Raw genomic sequence first — 23,118 nt, forward strand, 5'->3', positions numbered from 1 at the left:
ACCTCTGTCTCCCAGGCTTGGGTCTCTATTTCTACAGGAAACACCTAGGAAGTCATCCCATCCTCCTCCCACAACTTCTTTATCCACCTTTTCATCCCGTTATAACTCCTCTGATCCAACCCATAGTTTTGGAGCCATCTGATACAAGAGTGCCAAGAGCTGGAGTGTTGTATCCGAAGATACCACCTTCTTCTTTGGATCCATCTTTGTCACTGACCCTTTTGGCACCAATCCCTACTGAGCAGGATGAGTCTCAGAGCCGAAGCGTCAGTGTCGGATCAGGTGGGCTGACTTCAACTCTGAGATTTATGGAGCCATCACTTTCCTTCAGAGCCTTGGCACTGGACAGCTAGGGTCAGATTCCCTCCTCGGAGGGAGTTACGGGAGGGGTGGAGAACTGGCTGAGCTGAAAGTTTTGGCTCCAGTGAGATTAGTTTCTGCCCCTCCTGGACACACACTGCCTTTGAGGTAGTGAGAAGGGTGTTCTCCTGCCCTAGGGGAATCTTTTACACTTACCTCCTCAGATCCGATATCTGTTCCCTCAAAGGATTTGAGCTTTAAGCCCTGTCACCCTTCTCCACAGGGCCAGCCAGCCCGTAAGAGCTTCTAGACATTTCCTGTTCAGGAACTCCCTGTCTCTTCCGATACCTCTCCAGAACCCCCCCACTGAAGAGGTACACAGGAAGAGGAAGTGCAAGAGGAAGCACTTAAATTCTCCTCAGAAATCTTTAACTAAGGACACTAATTTTGATGAAGGGGAAGATTCCCCTAGGTCTCCACCTGCAGATGTCACCCTTGGAGACATTTTAGACATCCAGCAACAGAAAAGTGGTTGGTCCTCCCAAAGCCCTTTCCAAGAAGAGTCTGTCTTCCTGTAAGCCTTCAGGTCTGACCCATCTACGTCTTGGGATAACCCCTTGGTGGATAATCTTATAGACCTTATCTTCCATTGGGCATGGAAGGAACTGCCTTCTGAACAAGATTTTAGGAGCCACAAAAACGGGCAGTACTGGAGTAAGGATGTTCCTGTAGATGCTATGGTTGTGGTGTTCATCCATTTCTGTAACCCACAAATACCTTTCTTTGGGAATCAGCATGGTGGTAACAAAATGTGGTTCAGAAAATCTCTCGGACCTTTGCAGGACTCACATGGGGATTTTTCTCCTAGAGGTAGAGGGGGAAATAATAACAGAAGATTGTTTTCTCGTGGCAGAGGGGGTCTTCAGAACCAAGGGTCTCGAGATTCTGTCTCGGACAGACACTTTCAGTGATCCTGAAAGGTGGCCTTACTGTTCTTCTCTGGAGGCAGTCGAAGGGCATTTTTCCTTGCACCCAGATGCCTGGACAGCCATCACAAAAGTCTTGGGTGCAAAGAATTATATCCAGAGAATACTTCATTCCCTTTTCACAAAGCTTCTCATAAAAAAGACGTCTCCCTGATGTTCCACCCAGTCAGAGAGAGTTAGCAGCAATAGAGATCCAAAAGCTTCTAGAAGAGAGTCATCCAGAAGGTCCCAACTGACCAAGCAGACTCCAGAATTTTAGTACCAAAGAAATGAGGGGACCTGAGACCTATTCTGGATCTCAATCATCTAAATCAATTTGTGAGGAACTCCAAGTTCCGGATGGTCATGGTTCAGTCCATCCTGCCTCTTCTACAGCAGGACGACTGGATGTGCTCCATAGATCTTCAAGATGCATACTATCACATCAAAATACACAGGTACTCTCAAAGATAGCTATGCTTTTGGCTGGGAGCCAGTCATTACCAGTTCAGAGCCCTGCCCTTTGGTTTCACCACAGCCCTAGGGTGTTCATCAAATGCATGGCAGTGGTGGCAGCTCATCTCAGACTGTACACATTCAGAGTGTTTCCTTATTTAGACGACTGGCTTCTCTCCTCACCAACCAAACATCTCCACAGAAGACCAGAGATTACTTAATCCAGTTGTGTCCATTCCTAGGGATCACAGTAAGTATTTCCAAGTCTTAGCTTCAACCAGTTCAACTCTTGGAGTTTTTAGGAGCTCACCTGGTTACAGTCAGACAGTTTGCATTCTTACCTCAGAGCAGAATTAATTCCTTAAGATTGTATATCAGACAGATTCTATACCATCCCTATCCTTCTGTGAGACTATTATCCATAGATCGTTTTCACATGAGGATTCTCCAGTGGATCCTGTCAGTACAATGGTTGATGCTTTGACATCCCTTAAAGTATCCTGTAAAGATTTCGTGAGCCTGCATGAATTCCCTACTTTGGTGGATCCAGTCCAACAGGCTTTATCAAGGACATTAGAGGATATACTGGAGCAATGGGACCTGCTTTGGCAGTTCAGGTTAAATGCTAATGCTCTACCTGGACTGAATGAACCTCTCTCTATTGGCTGTGTTTTAAAATTGAAGTCTTATCAAGTTTGAGTACAAAGATCTGTGTGGAAATGCCTATACATACATATTTTTTTTTACATTTTTCAATATTATTTGTTAGGTTTTGGAGGTGAATTTTTTTTTTTTTTTTTTTGTGTGTGTGTGGTGGAGTCACATGATTAATTAATGGGTTTATATAAACCTATGTTAAGTGTTTGTATACTTTGAAAAAGTCTGGTTATCATTCAGACGAAAGTGCTAAGTATTGGATTAAATCATTTTGGAACATGCTTTTTTGGTTTTCAGTGGTCCTTGCTACTTGTTGAATTGGAAAATTTTTGGTTGTGGTGTCATGGGTTCCTGGTTTTGTCTTTATCAGGGATGCTCCTTTATCTTTCCTCTACTGAAGGTCACACTGACAAATGGATGCCTCCCAAATGGGGGTGAGGTGGGGGCATTTCTTGGGATAGACTGTTCAGGGTACATGGTCCCCAGAAGAGATCAATTTGCATATCAGTGTCATAGAGATGATCTCATTTTCCTCAGGGAGAGGGTTTCTTTGAGAACTTAATCTTCCTTTGTGTCTGAAATGGTATCAGAGTTTACTTTAAGCCAAACTATCCTTCTCACTGTTTTCTTTTCTGAACCTAAAAATGAGGGAGAAATGATGCTCCATATCTTGGATGCCCACAGACAACTCAGTACTATCTTGAGCAATTGATTCGAAGATCTGAAAAATTCAATTCTTGTGAAGGTAAAAAGAAGAGACAGTCTGTGTCAAAAGAGACTATTTCCAAATGGTTGTGTAAGGCTATTAACTTTATTGTTATACTGACCACAGCAAATCTATTCCAGATAGGGTCAAGGCCTACTCTGCTAGTTCCTTGGCTTCATCTGTGGCTTTTTGGAAAGGGTAGGAGTCTAGAAGCTGCTTCTTGGTCCTCTGTGCATACTTTCACAAAGCACTATAAGCTTGATTCCTTCTCTTGCTCTAGATCAAGCTTTACTAACACAATTCTCCCAGGGCTCCTGGACCATTTTCTTTTCACCTCCCAAATGTAGTTAACTACAGTTATCTATCCAAATACCTAAAGCTACTGCAGCAGTGATCAATGTAAAGTACATAGTACAATTGTGTTAGCTGAACTTAGCATAAAACTAGAAGTTTGAATGACCACTGATGCAATTGACACTCTCTCCCTCTGTCCCCCTTGTTTTGGTGTGCTTTTATGCCATGCTGTAGATGTATATTTTTTTGTTCCTAGCATTGTCCTTTTAGAACTCGGCTTCTATCTTTTCTGGTAGGATCACTCCTGCATCACTGTATCTGCTCTGTCCCTCCCTTCATCCTCTTTTTTTGTTGGTGTGTTGTTTGTGCCAGTGTGTGGACATTTATTTTTTGTTCCTAGTATTGTCTCTTCAGGGTTCACTCTCCCTCTGTGCTGGCAGACAAGTTCTGAAGGGCTTTGCTCCCAAACTTGTCTTTTACTCAGCTCAAGCTGCTTGACAGTGTGGGCACGTGGAAGGTGTCATGAAGCTTTGGAAGCTGGCTGGCTATATGTCCGTAGTAGGATATAACCCATGTAGCTAAGGCTAATGTAACAGGGATCATTCGAACATCTACTGTTATGGTAAGATCAACCTGCACAACTATACTTTCTAACTCCACAAATCCCAGTTGTCTATCCCCTGGATAAGGAGTTAAGAACCATGGGCACATTTGGGAAGCTTATATACAAGTCCTTAATATTTTCTATGATAGCATTAAAATGCCTTTCACATATGGTTGGATTTGAGAGCTAGCTGACGAGATACATAATTTACTAAATAACTTGCGAGATGGCATATACAAAACATGCAGTTGCAGATGACAGCTGTCTTTTTTTGCCAGCTTCATTCTGAGATGTATAACTCTTCTGAGGCTGCAAGTAGGGCAGCAGGCACTAGTTGTAATACGCTGCCATGCTTGGTTGCACTTAACAGATTTCACCAAGGACAGTACGGTGGCCTTTATTAATGCCTTCTTTGGATCTGTTCTTTTTAGTCCATGTATTAAGACACACTTGGAGACTACGGAAAGGGGAAGGAAAGACCCTTTTCTGCTGTTGGTGTAAGATTTTATACTCTACAACTTACCTTTCCTAGGATACAGAGATGCCCATGTAAACTTTGGTTTAGGTATGGCCAACATCAACAAAATAACAAAAGGTATAGAAGGAGCAATAGTAACCATGGTAGTTTTCAGAATGGTTGCCAGGCCAGAGGCAGGAACAGTTCAGCTGGCAACAGCAAAGGTACTACAGTCTTCCCTCTGGGAGACGTCACTAAAACTCCTGAATCCTTGCTTTACCCTCCCATTCTTGATGTAGTCTGGGGTCATTTGCTCTCCACTTGCAGGCATGGCAGGCCATTGTACAAGACAAACACATAATGACAGTAATGTGTAGAAGTCACACTGTTTCTTTCCACATCCTTCCCCATTCCCACTTTCTTTCATTGCTAGATATCCAACCCTCTCAAAAGAATGTAGCAAGAAAAGAGGTTTTAAGTCTCATAAAAATGACCTAAAATTAAGAATTAGGTTATTACTGCACTTTCTTTTGGCACCCAAAACGGCAAAATACCTTTGCCCCATATTAGATGTGAGTGACCTGAATGGGTTTATTCCCAAATAAACCTTTCTGGAAGTGATGGTGCAGTCCACCCTTCTCTTTCTCTCCAAAGGAGATTTGATGTGCTGTTTGGACTTCCAGGATGCCTAATACCACATCAGGATTGTCAAGGAGTCCAAGACGTTTTTATGCTTCCAGGTAGGAGACGGTCATTACCATTTGTTGACTCTGCCATTTGCTTTCATCACAGATCCCAGAGTGGCCACTAAATGTATGTCAGTAGTTGCAAAGAACCAGGAGCCACAAGAGATGAATTTATTTCTCAACTTTGATGATGGTCAGCTTGCCACTACATCATGAATCAGGTTGATATACAACTGGGAATCTCTTCTCAGTGTCTTTGAATCCCTGGTGACTATAGTGAACACTGGAAAGTCTCAGCACGAACCCTGTCACATCTTGACTTTTGTAGCTAATGCTGTCGACACTGTCATTTGGGCCATGTTTTTCCATGAACAAGATCCTTCCAGTACAGAAGCTGGTGACATAAATTGTTCAGTCTCATTTTCATTTTTTGATTGCATTCAGTTGTCCGGAGCTTTTGGGACTGATGGTAGCTGTAATGTGCGTTTTTCCTTTTGGATGTTTTTTTTTTATTTTCAAGACACTTGCACAGTAACCCTTAAACATTTAATGGTCCCAGCTGCAGATCCCATGACACATCACATAAAGACTTCCAGTGCTTGCTATTCTTATTTCGGGTGATAATTTCACACTCTGGGTACCTAGAATGTCTTTGCCCAGGGGGGGGGGGGTAGTGGGGTCATTGTCAAGGGCAAACTATTTAAGTTGTGTGGTCAGAATCAGAGGCCAGTGTACATATTATTGTTCTGGAGGTGAAGCAAAACTCCTAACCCTTTAGGCCTATCAGACGTACCTGCTGTAGAGTGCAGTAGCCATCCATACTATTAATATGGCAGTGGTTTGTTATATAAATAAGCAAGGGAAAACTCATCCCACCCTCTCTGTCAAAATGAATTTAAGGATATGGAAATGAGCTATGTCGACAAATCACTTCCTGATTGCCAGTCACTTTCCTATGGAAGCCAGTTCTCTAGCAGAGAAGCTATGTCATTGTTTAATGTAATTATGCCTTATGAGTGGTCCTTCATCCCATCAGTGGCATGGGAGCTGCTCTGTTATTGGATGAAGATTTGCTTTGACCTCTTTGCATCCCCAGACAACAAGAGGAGCAACTTCTTTTCCCTCACCCTTTATCTGAGGGAATGTCTATGTCCCCAGGATGCTGTTGTCCAATAATGAACCCTAGGAACAAATATAAAGTAATTTTTCAAATCCCCATTTTCCCCTTGACAAGTTTGGTTCATCTCGTTTAGACCTCATCTTCTTTAGAAGCCTGTACATCTGAAGCCCTTCAAATCCCTTCTAATCCCTATTGACCCATCCCTCCAGCAAACCTCATCCAGACCTCCACTCTTTCAGTAACTGAATGGTTCTGTATTCTCACCAGTGGCCAAGGACTGTATGTACTAGAATATTCCAGATTCTCACTTATGCACAGATGCCTGTTGCTAGAAAGACCTACAACTGTAAATGGACATGTTTGTTTTCCATGTGGATTTCTAAAGGTATGAACCCCTTCACAGTTCTGGTACTGTCTGTATTAGACAATTTGTCTCAGGTGTTTAATAATAGGCTCTAGTCATGCAACTAGAAAAGTGCATCTTATTACCATATTTAACTTTCACAAAGGTTCTAATTTTTTTCAAGCGCCATTTTTGTCCCTGTAGCTGTCAACCATTATTAAGCCTCCTTCCAGTTGGAAATGTTCCATTTGTTCCTTGTGCCCTAGAACTTTCTCTGCAGTGATGGGTGGGCCATCATTTGGGCAGCCATGAGGGGTTTTATGCTCTTCCCATCACTTCAGTAATTCTGACTCCATTCTGGAGTAGTGGGACATGTAATCTGTGTCACTACATTAGCCCATAATGTCTTCCCCACACAAATGCATACTCCTGCACACTCACTGTGATGGCTGCCACCCATCAGTGGCTTGGTGAGGCCAATGCCTACTGCCAGGCCATAGATTTTGCAACTCAGTCTTTCCTCCAGGGTTTTCCCTGCCAGCTACATCATTCACCTGAACCAATAATCAGTTTCTGGTCACTTGGGCAGTGGTCAAGGTTTTATCCTTCTGTGTTACCAGAGTTTACTTTTTATTTCATTGCTGTTTGCATCTTTAAAAGTATGCAAGGGCTGCCTTAGATTTACTTTTCTAATTAGACCCGTTTTCAAGGACCCAGTTCCACTGTGGGATTTATATTTTGTGTTGGATAAACTTATTCTTCCTCCTGTTGAACCTGCTATAAATGCAGAATTGAAGCTTCTGTCTTGGAAGACTTTGCTAGTAGCTATTACTTCAGCTAAGAGTTTCAATATCAGATCTGGCTTTGTGGCATGGAGGGGATAAGCCTTGACAATAACCCTAATGACCCTTGTTGATCAACAGCTTGGGCCAAACAGGTGAGGGTGGAGTTAGTGATTTTCACCAATTTGCCCACCTGAGAAAAGATGGTGACAGTGGTCCCTCTGTGCAAGTTGAGGTGGTTGTGTTGCCCATTATGTAAATTTTGCAGTGAAATCTTTCAGTAGTGTGCATGTAACAATACTAGACACCTAGTGGTGTTACTAAAATGATCCTTGAGAAACACATGGAGGCGTCATTAAAACTGTTTAATTTCAGTAGCCAAGTATTACTGATGCATTCCTCTATTTTTATTAATGTTCATTGCTTTTAGCCAAGAGTTTAGTTTAATAATTTAAGTACTGTCATGAATGCAATATCTACATAATTGCTGCTGTTTTCCAGAATGTGTATGCATGTCCCAGGGGATGACTATTCACTATTTGTGACACAAATTTATGTTCATATTTTTCTTTAAAAAGTTAAGCACAAGTCTATAAGCTATAAGACATTGGGTGACTTTCAGTATTTTTCCCTTAACTTATCACATTTAATCCTAGTAGTTATCAAACAAGCATCTTACTTCTTTTCATCTTTCAAGTTGTACATGTTCATATTCTGTTTCCTTTGACATATTTTTTCTGGCTTCCCTTTTGAGTTCTCTTTGTTTATATTCTCAAGGGTATGTCCAGTGACTGGCAGATCAAGATGTGACACTGCTCACTGGAAGATTTCTGTTTTCTTGCTATCTCTTGGCTAAGTTCTATTGGCTTGCTCTGTAGGAAGTCATTCTTTATGTTACAGTACATTCTTATGTTACGTATATCGTTAAGCATATACTTTAGTTTGCCAGAATGCCATCTCCTTCAGGTTTTAGGTGGTGTCGTATAGTCCTGCATTGTGTACTGTTTTAAAATAGCATATGTAATGCTTTGTTTCTCCTTGTTTTGCTAGCTGCATTGCCATTTGCAATTCTCACACCAAGACATAAACCTTTCAAACGAGGATTTAACTGTGATGATGAATCCATCCAATACCCTTACAAAGAAGATACAATATCCTATGAATTGTTGGGTGGAATCATGATTCCTCTCATTTTTTTTACTGTAAGTTATACTTTTATTAACATACTTTATTTTCAGGAATCATGTTAAAATGTTAGTTCATTACACACTTAACTGTAATATTGTATCTGTCATTTTAGTTTTTGTCGTGACTACATCTGCAGTTGATTATTCATTTACTGGTTTTAATTTAGTTATCTCTAATTCTGTTAGATATGTGTTAGTGTCCTTTGAAGGCGTTCAGCCGAGGTACCAGAAGAATAAATCTGTTGCAGCTCTCCAGTTCTTGTGGTTTGTTCGTTATTCTGCTGTTCGATGGTTTTTTATATATATATTTGTGACAGTTCAGGTCCAGCCACCTGAGTGTACGTTGCTTGCACTGCACGCTGACAGTCATTTTTTACGTTAGGTTTGCTGTATATTTTACTTTTGTACTATGTCTGCAGACCATCTGTGGTGTTCTACAGTCTATATGCAGACAACCTGAAATTGGGTAAACTGATTATGTGTTACAGATAAGGCATGTCTTCAAAATAACTTGACTAAATTGACTGTTTGGGCACAGGAGAATAATATGCTGATAAATACATCAGAAACTAAGCATATGAGATTTGGGAGACATTGATTGAAATGTGAATATTTAATACAGCACATAGTGATTGAAACTGTGGACTCATTTAAAGAATTGGGTATATGGGTAGATTCAGCTATGAGTTTTTCTAATCATATCAACCAGTTGGTTAATGATAGTTATAGAACTATAGGTTGCATAAAAAGATTTATGAAGTCTAGCAAATCAAAAATGATGAAGTCATTGTTTGTTAGTTACATTAGACCCAAGCTTGAGTATGGAATAACAATATGGAAACCCTAAAGAAAACAAGCATGAGTAAACTGGAAAGAGTACAGCAGAAATATACCAAGGCCATCCATGGATGTGAAAATTTTAAGTTATTATGAAAGACTAAAATATCTGAACTTGTACAGTGTCTTGTACAGATATCTAAGGGGAGATCCTATTCAGGTATATAGGGCATTTAGAGACAACTACCTCTGGGAATGTTTGGGGTTATTAAAAAGTACTAGAGAATCATCAGACAACCTATATAGAAGATTCTGTAGGAATGAGAAGTGTCCTAATTGGTTCTCTGACAGAGTAGCTGATGCATGGAACAGACAATCAAATTACATTAAAGCAAGTACTAGTTTAGATATTTTTAAGAACAGCCTGGACACTTATTATGGGAACAAGTGTTTTGGTATCTTGGCAAGCTAGAAGGGCATTAATTCCCATGCTTGAAATTTTTGTATGTATGTATGTATCATTTGACTGCATTAATATGAAACATCAGTTGTAGAAATACTGCATCTGATATGGTCTGGTCATCTTTCTGCCAGCATTCAGTGTGATTAACACCAGTACACCTTTCTCAGCCTTCATCTCCTTCCCTTTATCCATAACGGCCTTCACAGTCTTTCTCCAGATATTGTTTGTTGCTTATTATCTCTTCAGCTTATCTAGCTACTTTTGGTACCTTTCCTAGTATCGTCAGCTCTCTTTTGTCCTTTGTGTGCATATTTACTTCTTTTTTTCCATTGACTGTGCATATGTGCAGCACCGAACTCCTTTTATGAAAAGTTTTTGTTAATGTTTTCATTTACATTTCTTCTTTCTGTACCTCACCTGGGTCATGGTCTTTGTCCATGCCAAATTTCACTTTCCTACTTAAGTTTGTTGCTGGTGGTGGTGAGGATCCTTACTTGTGGTGTTAAAAAAGAATTAATTTTTCATGGCCACAGTGTCTTTCTTTTTGTTGTCATGGCCACTGTTAGTTGATTTTTCTGCTTGGTTATGGATAAGGCATAAGGTTAAATAAAGAGTCTAGCAAGCTGAATTCTTTGGAGAAATGTGAAGTATATTACAGGCTTGGTTGCAATTCACTTGGAGGTTGATTTTGAAATTTGTTAATATTTGATAGGATGACAGTAACTGAACATAAAAGGAAAATGAACTTATGATCAAAACCCTTTCAGACCACCATGTAGCTTTCTAAGTCAAAGAACAAGTGATAAAGGAAATAATTCAAGTTTCTAGGGAGTATTCCCCATGTCCACCTACTAAGGATCCCAGAAGAGAGAGAAGAGGACTCTTCAGTCTAGACCAGAATCTCTAACTTGGCCATTCATGGAATTGGGGGCCAATTCTTTAAAGTTCCTAGGTCCTATTATGTTAGAAGAGAGAGTGATTATTCTCTCTCTCTCTCTTTCAGAACTAGGCTTCCCTCTCTACTCTCCTTTCTGCCAGGTCTTTTCACTCTGTTTATTCTCATAGGTTTGTTTTCTCCTAGTATGTGAAGTTCTCCAAGGCAATGCTACATCAACAGATAGATTTGGGTCCCACCTCACCCACCAACCCCCATTCTGGGTCATAGAGAGAATCCATTGTCTTCCTTGCCTTACTGCCTACCTTCTTACTGGGTCTGCATTTGGCATCAAATTCATCTAAGACACCTAGCTCCCTATGTACCCTGATACTGACAAAGCCAGTTTCTTGCTTGCTGGTATTGACATCTGTACAGAAGATTTCACTGTTGATGCCTCCAGAGTTGATTTTCAAGGTCTGAGTTCATGGCCTTTAATTCCTTGGGCCCTATGGCATTGAGGTTGACCTTGGTATTTGAGGATGGCATGCTATGGTACACTGATGAATGGTTTCCTGTCCATTTAAGGATCTCTGCAGATCAGTACTGAGTGCTTAGTGCTAGGACCTCCTGTGCTGGCACAGGCAATGGAACCAGTGTCAGTGTTGTTGTTGCAACCTGTGTTGCATTGGCTTCTTCCAGGATCTGCTTCACTTGGCCTTACTCATAGACCCTTTCCAGCCTGTATCTTTGGGCTTGAGAACATTCTGACACCAAGACAGACTGAAGGTCACCAGTAAAAGCATCTTAGGTTGTCTGATCTTGATTTTGCCTCTAGTCCTATTTGGTCACCTTCCAACTGAGGAGATACTCCGAGAGGCTGTGCAAGTGTAAGCACATTGACTCTACTATGGAGGTATCCAAGCTAGACACAAATACCCGAGGTGAAGGTGAGTCACCTATTCCCCCTAGATAGCAGGCAATTTAGAGGAAATAATGCAATTATTGAAAAAAAAGGGGGGGGGGGCTAAAATCTTCCCTTGTTTTCAGGAAGATTCTACCGGATGTCTTCAGATCTTTCACCTCACCTTTCTGGCTAGTTCTCCCTGCATATGTGACATAGGAGTGCTCCTTTCCAAGTAAGCGTGGAAGGAATCCATTGTTGCCTTGTATATCTAGATGGATAGACAAGGTCCTCCATCCCCTATAAAGACTGCAATTGTTGGATATGGAATGCTGTAATGGATTGTGTTGCCACTGTCGTGGCCACTCAAAAGGCCTTAAAGATCATGTTTAAAGTAACAAATACTTTTTTTGTGTGAAAAGAAAAGTGCATTTTGCAGCCTTTAAAAAAATTAAGTTTTAAAGATTGCTTCCAAACACAGAAGACTAATTGTAGTGAGACATGTTTATGGCATTAGTATTCATGGGATGGCAGGGGGCGGTTTTGTCATTCTGGGTTCCAGCGCTGATTATGCTGGATTAGAGTCACGTAAGTAACTGTAAATTACAGATAGTCTGAGATGTCTGGTCACAGAACAAGGCCAGTCTTGCACATCAGTATCCTGGAAATGAGGGTGACCCTTTTTACTCTACAGAGGTGTCATGATTCATTTCTAATCCCCTTTGTTAAGAGGCAGTTAGATTACAGGGACAAACTAAGCCTTCAACTAATTTTCTGTTAGTTGATTACAGATCTGGAGGAGCCATCTAAGCAGATGTCTGAGTGCCACACAAGTGGTTCTTCAGCTGTAAGGTGATGAGATCTCTTTCCACTAATGGTGGAAGCTGCACTGTGACCCATTTCATCCTTGACCAATGTCAGGTACAGTAACCCTTTTCTATTGGTCCCTTTTTAGGGACAGCAGCCCAGCCACACTCTAGTCCAAAAGTTGGTTCTAGGTCACCTTTGAACATTTTCTGCATTGCCTTTTTTCCCAGTTTTATATAGAAAGATGAACTAACCTCACCCTTCATGCCAGGGCAGCTGTGAGGGCTAATCTAAATCAATCCATTAATCTATCACTGTTCCTTTTGAACTTTAATACATTGTGTGGATGTTTATAGACAGTTATATTAGTATCTGAATAAGGCAAAAGACTTCAGAAATGATTGACAGTTGTTCAGATTGTACATACTTTGTACAGTTGTTCATATCTGTGCTTCTAACAAAATGGGCAGAAGAATTTCTAACTTAACTTTATCAAGGTAACTGATTGTTATTTCAGATACAGTAAGGGGTTGACAACTGTGCTGGTGGCTAATTCCACTAGGGCTGTAGCTACCCCATACGCATTTGCTCTGAAATAGTTCCATAGATGATTTATCTGTAGCTGTAACTTGGGCTTCTGTGGGTACATTTGCAGGAGATTACTAGCTGGGTGTAGTCTTTACAACTTCTACATCTCGGGCTTCCTTTAGAGCCACAGTTATTCTGAGAATCTTTTCATAAGGCCATCCACATTGGTCTCATGGAGGCTCTGTCATAGTGGTTAAGGAGAAAGAATCAGACCATTTCAGGTTCAGAAGTCCAAAGTCCCCAATCTCCCTGCCCACATTCCCATAGCTGAGCATAATCCTTCTTGGCTTTTATATGCAGTGGCACTGAGGTTTGCATTCAGGGCTAGATGGTTGGGCTGCATCCAGATTTCTGTTTTGGAGAAGGCTAATTGTGTTTTTGCTAGAAGCTCGGAGGGTGGGAAAGCTGAGCAGATGACGGTCGAGTCATCTGCATACTGGATGACAGATGAGTCTGGGATAGAGAGGTGAAAGTTGTTAATAAATAGGTTAAAGAGCATCGGGCCAAGAACAGATCCTTGGGGGACACCTGTGGGTGTAGGAATGAAGGAGGAGGTGGAGGTTTTTCCATTGGACTGCTTGTTGGCGGTTGGATAGATAGCTCGAAAACCAATCTAGAGAGGGGGGAGAGAGGTGTAGAGTAGAGAGTTGAGATATGAGAAGGGTGTGGGAGATGGTATCAAAGGCTTTTGACAGATCAAGGAATAATGTAAATACAAATTTGCCTGAGTCACATTCTTGGTTGATGGTTTCTAGAAAAGAAAGAAGGGCAGTTATGGTGGAGTGACCGGGATGGAAACCGTGCTGGGTAGGGGAGATATATTCTCTTTTCCCGCCTTTGCTGAAATAGATTAGTCCAGATTTCAGGTTTTGCTGAATTCCGGACTGTGGTATAGTTTCCTGTGTTGCCCATATCCTTACTTGGATAGGAGAAAGCTTCTCTGTTCACCAGTGAGAGTGGGGAGCTTTGAGCAGCCTATCTGTCCCTGTAGGAGTGGTCTCATCCCTGAAACTAGTAGCTTATTGGCCGTTTTGGGTCAGTTCCTATCTCTCTCAGTTTCCCTGCTTTAAAACCGCATTTGCAAGGTTTTGCACAATTTTGCGCTTAGAGCAGCGTCGGGCAGCGCCGCTTAAATGGGTTTAAAGTATTCCCGGCTCCACAAAGTCTGCTCTTCACTTTTTCCCTTAGAACTGTTCTAAATCTCAAAGTAAGCACTCTATTTTCATTCTAAAGCCCTGCAGTTGCTCGTATAAGTAATCTTGTAAGTAAGCACTAATAAACTAAAACACTACACCCTCTTATACTCCCTTTAAGTACTTGGCTCCCTATTGGTCCATTTTGATCAGTCAAACAGTAGTTCCTTATACTATTCTAGCATGCCCAAATGTCAGTTTAGGGTTTACTCTCCAGTCCAGCTGGTGAATCTGGGAATCTTGAGGCAATGTTACAACTGCCTTATATACACAGACCACCCTCTCCTCCTCCCAACAAGCTCAAATATATGTGAGAGATGCAACTATATAGCCAAACTGGAAGCTGAGCTCTCTCAACCCAGTACTGGCGCAGTTAGTCAGGAGGAGAAGGTAACCACACACACCACAAATCCAGTCTCACATAGACCTATCGCAACAGCAAACCAAACACATAAAAACACAAAAACATACTCGGAGGCTCTAAATAAAAATCTGCCCAAGCAGCAGAGACCAACAAAACAGACATCCATGCAACCGCTAACCCACAACAATACCAACGTATCAGATAGATCACAAAGTCAGTGTGCCACACAGTCACAGCCCTTAAGGCTAAACAACACACCTAATACACTTGTAATAGGTGACTCTGTTGTCAGACACACTGACGTCCCACTCACCAGGCTGAACAAGGAGAAGGTCACTGTAAGCTGCCTGTCGGGTGCCAGGATCCGCCACATAACACAAGCACTCAGGTCACTCCAAAGCAAGTACAAATATGACTCCGTGATTGTCCATGCTGGTGTGAATGACCTGAGATGTACCTCCCTGTACTACATGAAAAGAGACATAGAGGAGCTCTCTGATCATGTAGCCCAGGCCGGTATGACCCTGACCTTGAGTAGCATCTTACCCTCACCAAGAATGATGCCACAGTATAAAGACAAAATGATCAATTTTAACAATTGGCTAAAGTATTGGTGTCATTCAAAGGGGATCCAGTGTCTGTCAGCCAGGGATGACAAGCTCGACAAGCCACGTTGCTTTGCTAGGGACGGCTTGCACCTGTCACCCCTGGGCTTTCGAATATTGGCTAAGGTTCTTGCCACCCCCATAGTGCCTTTTTTAGGCAAAGCTCAAAAGACAAACCCACCTCCATAGACAACACAAGGAAAAAGAAACTAAGGGTAATGCTGCTCAACGCCAGAAGTCTAAACCTCAAGATGCATGCACTCGAGGCTCTCCTCAGTATGGAGAATATCGATATCTGTGTAGTAACAGAAACCTGGTTCAAGGCTCCCGAGAGCACCCCAGCACTACCAGGTTATACCTCATACCATGCTTTTCGGCCCCAAAACTCAGACCGAACCACAAAAGGAGGGGGAGTATCCATATTCATCAAAGATGCCCACACCTCCAGGTTAGTGGCACTGCACGAAGCATCGGAGACCATCCATGTGCAACTAACACTGGGCAAAACTGCCTTTCAGTTTGTAGCCTGCTACAGACCACCCACCCATACTCAGGAACCCCACTCAGCTTTCCTGAGAACACTGGAGAATATGAAGGTCTCTCCAAACACCATCATATTGGGTGACTTCAACTACCCAAACATAGACTGGGAGCACTTCTCAAGCCCCAACACCCTCGTGCAATGGTTCCTAGAATTTATAAACTCAAATGCTATGGAACAACTGGTCACCACTCCCACAAGAGGGGAAAACATTTTGGACCTGATCATCACCAACATGGGGACTCTATGTTCCATACCAGAGGTATACCCCTCATTGGTAAGATCTGACCATAAATTAATCTCACTGGACATCCATATCCCGTCCCCACCCCCAGCCAAGGAAACCACGGTGAAGAACTTCTCAAAATCAAGGTGGAATCCTTCAAAGCCCCCGGGCCACTGGAAAATATAGCCCAAACCGCAGAATCCTTTACAAACGCATTCTTTGGACACCTACAGGAATGCATGGATCGTGCTATCCCAAATAAAACTCCTCCAAAGGCAGGAGACCTGTCTGGTGGACTCCAGCCATAAATAAGCTATACAACAGAAGGAGGAAGCTACTACATGATAGAGCAAAATCCCAAAAAGGGAAGGCATCTCTGATCAGTACTAGCAAGAAACTATGATCCCTCATAAAATTTTCTAAGGCCAGCTTTGAAAGAAAAATTGCACAAGACGCTAAATATAATCACAAGGCCTTCTTTAGTTATGTCAGGAACCTGGGTGGCAACTCCCAGATATGCTCTGAGTTAGTGCAAAATGACAAAAAATACACTGAACCCACAGACATTGCCAGCATCCTGGCAGACAAGTTCAGTGCAAACTCTCCCCCCCTTCCCTCCCCAAAAGAGCAAATGTCTATCCCAACAGAGTGTAGCCTCCCTGACATCACAGATGCACAGGTGAGAGCTGCCCTCTCCAAAGCAAAAAACACAGCATTAATGGGACTGGACGGTGTCCCGGGCTGCGTCTTACACGAGCTCCAAGAAGAACTGAACCCTCACATAAAGTCACTGTTCAATCTCAGCCTTACTACAGGATATGAACCCAAGGAATGGCGTACAGCAACAGTGGTCCCACTCCACAAAGGTGGTGCCACAATGGACCCCCGGAAACTATCGCCCTATAAGCCTGACTAGCCTGGTCTGCAAAGCTATGGAGCGTATCATCATGGATCTCATAAACAAAGACATTGGGAACCTCCAAACACTGGATCCTACCCAGTTCGGCTTTGTAAGGGCAGATCTTGCCTCTTGAACCTGGTCGACTTCTTTGAAACAGTCACCAAGGGAAGGTAGTCCACACAGCCTACCTGGACCTCGCAAAAGCCTTCGACACAATACCCCACCCGGGCATCATAAATAAGCTCACCAGCTTAAATATCAACCCCTATGTCACAAGATGGGTTGCAAACTGGCTCAGGGATAGAACCCACATGGTCAGAATTGCAGGTGCCATGTCGGACTCTAAACCAGTTACAAGTGGCGTCCCACAAGGCTCAGTCCTGGGACCTCGCGTTCAGTATATATTTCTCTGATGTACAGGCTAACACGGGAGGACTATGGCTGACCAAGTTCGCAGATGACTGCAAACTGGGTGCCATAATCGACTCGCCGACTGACACAAGCATCCTCCAAAAGGGTCTCACAGAGATGGATAACTGGTGCCAGAGCCATGGCCTAAAGCTAAATGCCAAAAAGTGCATAGTCATCCCCTTTGGGAAAAACAAAGTGCCCACAAATTACCACATAGGTGGTAATCCATTAAGTACGGAAGAAGTAATTAGGGATTTGGGGACCCAAGTAGATAGCAATCTCTCCTTTGACAATCACGTTGCCAAAGTGGTTAGAAAGATCTTCTATATAGCCCACCTTATCACGAAAGGGTTCACATCTAGATCAAGAGAGGTCATTGTGCCCCTCTACTCATCACGCATCAGGCCCACAATTTAATACATTGCCCCATTTGGGATGTACCTTACCCAACACCTGCAGCAACTGGAAAGACCCCAAAAGTACCTCACCAAGAGGATCAAGGGACTCAAACAGATGTCCTACGCAGTTAGGCTAAAGAAACTCCAGCTCTACTCAGTTGCTTACCGCCTACTCAGAGGCTATCTGTGTCTGACGTATAAAGCCATGTCCAAACCAGAATTAATGGACATGCTCCACCTCAGGAAATCCAAATCCCTTAGAGCTACACGCTCCAGGGAATTGAACCTCAGCACAGAAATAACTAGGACATGCTGGAGGGACAGATTCATATCCCAGAGGCTCCCCTCACTCTGGAACAAAATCCCAATCCATGTTAGGCAGAGCCCCTCAATGACCCTCTTCAAGAGAAACCTTGACGAGTGGATAGGAGATCGTAAGTTTACCCCTGGGATCTCTTCTGTATCCCTACTAGACAGAGGCACAGTAAACTAACCTTAAAAGGGCTATCTTCTGTGACCTACTATACAGAGGCACAGTCAACTAATCTAAAATGGTGGCGAAAGCCAAATACACTATGGCTAGGCTTATAAATGCCCTAGGGCAGATAGCCTAGTATCAACCTATGAACCCATGAATTATGTAAGGTTTAAGCCAAGTTTCAAATATGGTGGTTATGTTGGGGTGGTTGTGGGAGAGCTATGCATGCAGGTTAGGGTTTTTGTTTCTAATACTTTGTGCATTGAGTGTAGTGATGCGCAGGGACTTAGGTTTTTTGGGTTGAGAGGATGGTTTAGCTGCATTAATGCTGGTGGTTGTCTGGGGTGGGGGTATATCACCGACCTGTGAGAGAGGGGTGTGTTGGAGGAGTAAAGAGAGGTGGATAGGAAGGGATAGGAGGCAAGGTTGATATAAGAGTATTGATCTTTTGGAGTGACAGTTTAGAGGAGTGTGTAGGGGGGAAGGGAAGAGGAGTACTTTAGGTTTGTATAGATAAATAGTGTTGTAGTTATAAAGTTCATGTGAGATAGCAGAGTAAGAGGGGGAGTGAGCATGGTTGTATGGTGCAGTGGAGTGTGTGAGTGAGATGAGGAAGGGGTCGGGAAGTTGTGTGAGATAGGACAGACAGGAAAGAGAGATAAAGAGTTATTGGAGTGGATGTTAGAGTTGATGAGAAGAGCATTGTAGGAGGGGTTGCAGAGTTTGAGGAGAGTTTAGGATGTTTTATAGGTGGGAGGAGTTTCAAATGGGCCTGATTGTGGTTGGTTAGGATGGGGCTGTCCAGAAAAAAAAAAAACAATCAGTGACCTGAAGTTGAAGATAAGCTACAGGCAGGGAGTAGTTTTTAACAGTGTAAGACTTTCTCTTCTAAGCACACGTAAAGTATAGTTATTATATATCAGAGGGGAGATGAGAATGAGGTGGACAAGTCCACAGGTTCTTTAGTGTAGGGCAGTGAGGAAACTGTTAAATAAGTGAATAATACTGAGGCTGGCAAAAATGTAACCAACAATTCCCAAAATTGTCAGTCTCAACAGTTCAACGTTATTAGTACACGCATTGAAAGGTTTTAACATAAAACTACACAGTTTAAAGTAATATCACAGAGTAGGTAGTTAGTCAAACTAGAAAACAGTTGGTTGTTAAAAATCCACGAGTAGATATCACCCCATCTGGTCCCAAATGCAACCAAAATGTATGTGCGGCCAGTATAACAATCCCGTTTGCATTTCCAGCCCTTCTGCACAATTGCTGATATAGTGATAATCAACCTACAAAGTTGATTGTAATAAAACTTACAAAACACCCAAGATAGCTCAGACACTGCAATACCCGGATATACTGTTATTCAATACTGTCACTTCAACGTTTTAGTGTTCCAGGCGCTTAAGAACGCAAAACATCTAATGCACTAGGCAAACACTGAAATTTACCCTAGAATACACTTAAAAACTTGTTGGTGCTTTGACTGGTCTGTATAATAATTTTATCTTTCAAGTTATGACACCTCATCAGTTGTGTGTGGTCACTGCATTCCAGTGTATCCTCAGTGTGCTAAATCTTGGAAGTTACTTTCTTACTTATGTTAGAGGAAAAACGTAATTGACAGAGACTGCTTTGCACTATTTTTGAAGGAATTTCTTCCTTCACCAAGGCTGTGTATCTGTGGAGTTGGTTATAAAAATGTAGGAGTGCAGGGGGGCCTTGCCCCTTTTTTGATTCCCATTATTTTCTACTGTAACAGGAACCTTTCAAGGATTTGTGAGAGAAGAAATATAGCTATAACAATTGGGCTTTGCTCTTTCGTAGTAGGAGGTATGGTTTATGTAGCATGGCACCGACATATGCTTGGCTTAAGCCATTGAAGTCATTACAGTGAGGACCCTGTTTACCTGGGCAGTTCTTTATGGGCTCATTCGCGAGCACATAGGGTAGACTCCATTAACAGCCTGTCTATTCTTAGCTCATTGTCAGTCAGCAGTTTGACTCTCTTATGATGATTCCAGAAGATTCAATGCATTTCAAATCCTCTTTGGGCATTTCCAGTTGCACCACATGTAGTCCAGCAGTTTGCTGACGTCTGTCTTTGGCATCTTATCAAACAGCTCATTAGGTATCAAATAGAGCTTCTCAGATTTTTTTTTTTGGAGGGGAGGCAAATGCAGGTCATTTTTACCTACGGTATGAACAGCATGACCTGTTTATTTTGTCTTGCAGACAAAAGCTCTGTAGAAAGAACAATATTTTTTAAGTACCTTTATTAAATTATCACTTAAGACATAGGCACACATACGTTAATAGAAAAGAAAACAAACCATGTTATATTCTCATTACATACGCAAACCATGTTAACATATTTCATTTATAATGCGCTGTATTTCAAATACAGTTGGTTTAGATTTTGATTTCTGTTTTCTAGTAATTATTTTTTGGCAGCCAATAGAATTAAACTTAAGGACTTACTATGTCTAGGCAGTTCAGATCCTGTTTCCCAGCTCAAAAGAGCCGTTAACTTAGTTACAGCCATTTGCTCCTCTAATATCTCTGATGGAGTATTTGCTAGGGAATTTAACTCTGCCAGCTCATTACACTCCCAAAAAACATGTTCCCAGTTATATAGTTCATCCCTATCATACCTACAACATCTGCGATCTACTGTACCTGTGGAAATTTCTTTGAGGTCTGCTTGGGTAATAAAACTTTTATTTATTTATTTTGTATTGGTTGACTGAGATAGTTTGACTGATCTGTTGCCCTTTTTCAGCGGAGGCCTGGGCAGAAAAGCACCACAATTATACACAAAAAGATAATGTTGTACTTCTTTTGGCTTTTCCCAGGTAGGGGTTGCCACAGTGGAACTCCGGTCCGCTAATGATTGGCAGTAGATTTTTTTTACGGGTGCCGAGGTGCCAGCTCGATGCCCAACCTTCAACGAAGGCACGCCCATTCTACACATGTCTTTCGAATGCCACTTGACCGCAGGGAGGACATGCAGACACCACACAGAAGGTGCTCCAGCCGAGAATCGAACAGGAGAACCTCTTGCAGTGAGGCAATAATGCTAACGCTGCACCACCGCGGCTCTTATACACAAAAAGATAATAGTTAATAATAATAATAATAATAACAATAGAAAAAGTTAAACTAGTACAATAACTAGAATCATTAGTCCATAGAATACAAAATAAAACTGTACAATCTTTTGAGACACAGGTTAATGAAAAACATTGGTTTGTACAGGGTGGGTTAGAATGAGCAATTAATGCAGTTAGTCTCAGACATTTACAAGATAGTAACATTAATCATATCCGAAGTACAGGTTTGGAGAATTGGTATATGCAGGGAGTGAATGAAGTATACTGAGAACATTTAGAAAAAAGGTACAATTTAAGTGTGTTATATGCAGTAAAGGAAGTGTTAGAGGGTTTAGATTTAGTAGTCAGGAGTGATAAAGTAGGTATGAGGGCTGTTTTGCCAGAGAGGCTGTTGGCGAGTGAGGATAAGATAAGGGGGATGTTTACAGTGGCAAGTCCCGGTGCCAGAAAGTTTCTCAGAGCAATTTTGAGTTGTTGAGGGTGGTTTATACATCTAATATCCTGGGGAAGTTTGTTCCAAGAGAAGGAGGTGGAGTAACTCTACAGATTGTGCCCTATTGAAGTTTTTGGTTTGTAAATTTATAGTAGATTTTGATCAGAGCTTCTGAGAGCCCTGGTAGGGGTGGAGAAGGAGACAAGTGAGGAGGAGATAGGACAAAAGCGGGGTTTATACAGAATGGAATGTATGATCTGAAGCTGGGAAGAGTAGTAGTTGGTGGGGAAATTCTAACCAGGTTAATGTGTTGAGAGAAGGTCATTGGTGAGATTTAAAGGTTTGGTTAGCTGCAAATCTGGCAACTTTATTATAGGTATTGTTTAGTTTTGTTAAGAGACATCTGTAGGCTGGTAAGGATTTGTGAGCCATAGAAGAGACTAGGGAGTAGGTAGGCATGAGAAAGAGAAAGTTTAGCATCATTTCTTAGGAATTTTTTGTTTCTGTAGAGCAGTCCAAGTTTTTGATGTTTTTTTTTGATGCAATTCAAGAAGTGAAGGTCAAATTTGAGTTGGTCATCTATTGTGACCCCCAGAAGCTTAGTATGAGATTTTACTGTGATGGGAGTTTTGTTAAGGGATAAGACCGAGAAAGAGGGTTTAAGGTGGTTGAGGGATTTAGGTAGAAAAATACCTATGCAAATGCGTCAAACAAAAATCTTAAATGCTGTAGACTTTGTTGTTTACTTGGGAGCCTTGCATATGTCCTCCCTTTGTTCCTTTGTAAATTAATGAGTAAATAGATGTATACTAAGCTTTCACTACAGCCCTTGTAAGCCTAGCCATGCAAATCAAATGTGACCCACAAATTTGATTTATATAGGTGGTGATTTACTGACCGCCTCTGCCCATCATAGACACAGACACCAGACTACGGATAAATTTCTGATTACCCATCCATTGGTACAAGTTGCACTTAAATAGGGTTAGAGAGGAACACTGCTTCACATGGATGAAGAGCCTATTCTAGAGAATGGGAATTCTCTGCGAAGCATAGCTGTCTGTCCACCTTGGATCCCGGGAACTACCGCCCCATCAGTCTGACGAGCCTGATCTGCAAGGCCATGGAACATATTATCATGGAACTTATAAACAAAGACATTGGCAACCTTAAAACACTGGACCCCGCCCAGTTTGGGTTTGTGAAGGGCCGATCTTGTCTCCTGAACCTGATTGACTTCTTCTAATCAGTCTCCAGAGCCGTGGATGAGGGTAAGGCCATCCACACAGCCTATCTGGACCTCGCCAAGGCCTTTGACACCATCCCCCTCTCTGGAATCTTAGATAAACTTACTAAGCTGGGCATTAATCCCTACGTCACTCGATGGGTTCCCAACTGGCTTACTGACAGAACCCACACTGTAAAAGTTGCTGACTCCAAATCCATCTCCAGAGAAGTGACAAGTGGAGTACCTCAGGGTTC

General features: G+C 42.1%; 1 protein-coding gene across 3 annotated transcripts in view; it reads left to right on the top strand.

Annotated features, from left to right (window-relative positions):
• The window catches only part of PLPP1 (phospholipid phosphatase 1), a 1,366,516-nt gene that overhangs the window by 534,538 nt on the left and 808,860 nt on the right, over positions 1 to 23,118 (top strand). For 2 of the 3 annotated variants that reach the window (XM_044063927.1, XM_044063926.1), the window contains one exon: positions 8,421 to 8,572. The exons of the other annotated variant lie outside the window; for it this stretch is intronic. In XM_044063927.1, the coding sequence (XP_043919862.1) occupies positions 8,421 to 8,572 (152 nt within the window). The remainder of the gene's footprint in view (positions 1 to 8,420; positions 8,573 to 23,118) is intronic. 3 annotated transcript variants of the gene reach the window in all.

This window comes from Protopterus annectens, chromosome 2.part2, assembly GCF_019279795.1.
Source record: "Protopterus annectens isolate FY-2018-M chromosome 2.part2, PAN1.0, whole genome shotgun sequence".
Lineage (NCBI taxonomy): Eukaryota > Metazoa > Chordata > Ceratodontiformes > Protopteridae > Protopterus > Protopterus annectens.